General features: G+C 50.1%; 1 protein-coding gene across 1 annotated transcript; it reads right to left on the minus strand.

Annotated features, from left to right (window-relative positions):
- Positions 1 to 150: 150 nt before the first annotated feature.
- On the minus strand, positions 151 to 877 carry Pmar_PMAR012314 (conserved hypothetical protein; the record flags this gene model as incomplete). The annotated part of the gene is made up of 1 exon (XM_002776113.1): positions 151 to 877. A coding segment is annotated over one exon (727 nt), but the record flags the coding sequence as incomplete, so codon positions are not given.
- Positions 878 to 1,053: the final 176 nt, after the last annotated feature.

Below are 1,053 nucleotides of genomic sequence, written 5' to 3' on the forward strand. Positions count from 1 at the left end.
GGGGTCATTGACTCCAAAGTTTGGTGAAGAAGCGTTGAACAGCTCTCCCGGAACCCCCTTGGGGGCCCTGGCAATCGTAACAACCGTTGCCGTGTAGATCATGTCTACTTAGATAATTAGCACTCATAACACTAGGGTTAGAGATATGACCTAAGGTGACTTGAGTAAGCCCATTGGTCTTATTATATTGATGACCACCAGTACCATCACCAGTTTGATGGCCACAAACCTCAGAGGTTAGGTAACCACCACCATCACCATTACCAGTTAGATAACCACCACCATTACCAGTTAGATAAACACCACCATTATCACCACCACCAGTTAAGTAGCCACCACCATTATCACTACCACCAGTCTCAGTATGATCGCCAGCGTTGTAGACGTCATGGACCGGATTGGATCTATAAGGTAGATCCTGATAAGGACCGCCTTGGCAGTGTGAGGGTTCAGAGCCACAAGACCGTGCCGACCGGGGGCACTGAAGGGGCGCTACTAACCCTAGATCATGTCTAGGCTTTCGCTCATCGGTCTTACCTTTGGTCTCGTGGTAGATGTGACTAATTGAATACCCGTACTGACACGGTTGAAACTGGTTAGAACACGCAATAGTAGGCACAGAACATGGTATAGATTCGTCACTCATCAATCTTTCTGCCTTCCTCGGGCTCCCCTCTGTGGGGCCATCCGTAGGGGCTCGGATCGGTCTTAATGGCGAAGTCATGAGATGCTCGGCCTCGATAGAGTCAGGCTTATGCCCGATCTCAGAACATATTGCTGGTGGAGCAGGGTCGATGTTCACAATAGGTGTGGTAGATCCCTCATTGGGTCTACCTTGAATGGGGGGACTGGTAACACTCACTTCATGGAGGAGCATTGGGTCAGGTGGACTAGATGTAGGTCCAACAGCGATAGCTCCAGAGATTTGACTTGGCTCTTCGGAGTTAAGGTCGCTGTTGATGGTCACGAAGGCGCTCCTCATAGATGGGAGCCCTTCACGGAGCTTGAGCTTGATGACGTCCCTTGTGAACTCTCTCGACTAGATGGGCATCT

This window comes from Perkinsus marinus (assembly GCF_000006405.1).
Source record: "Perkinsus marinus ATCC 50983 genomic scaffold scf_1104296954412, whole genome shotgun sequence".
NCBI classification, from domain to species: Eukaryota; Perkinsozoa; order Perkinsida; family Perkinsidae; genus Perkinsus; species Perkinsus marinus.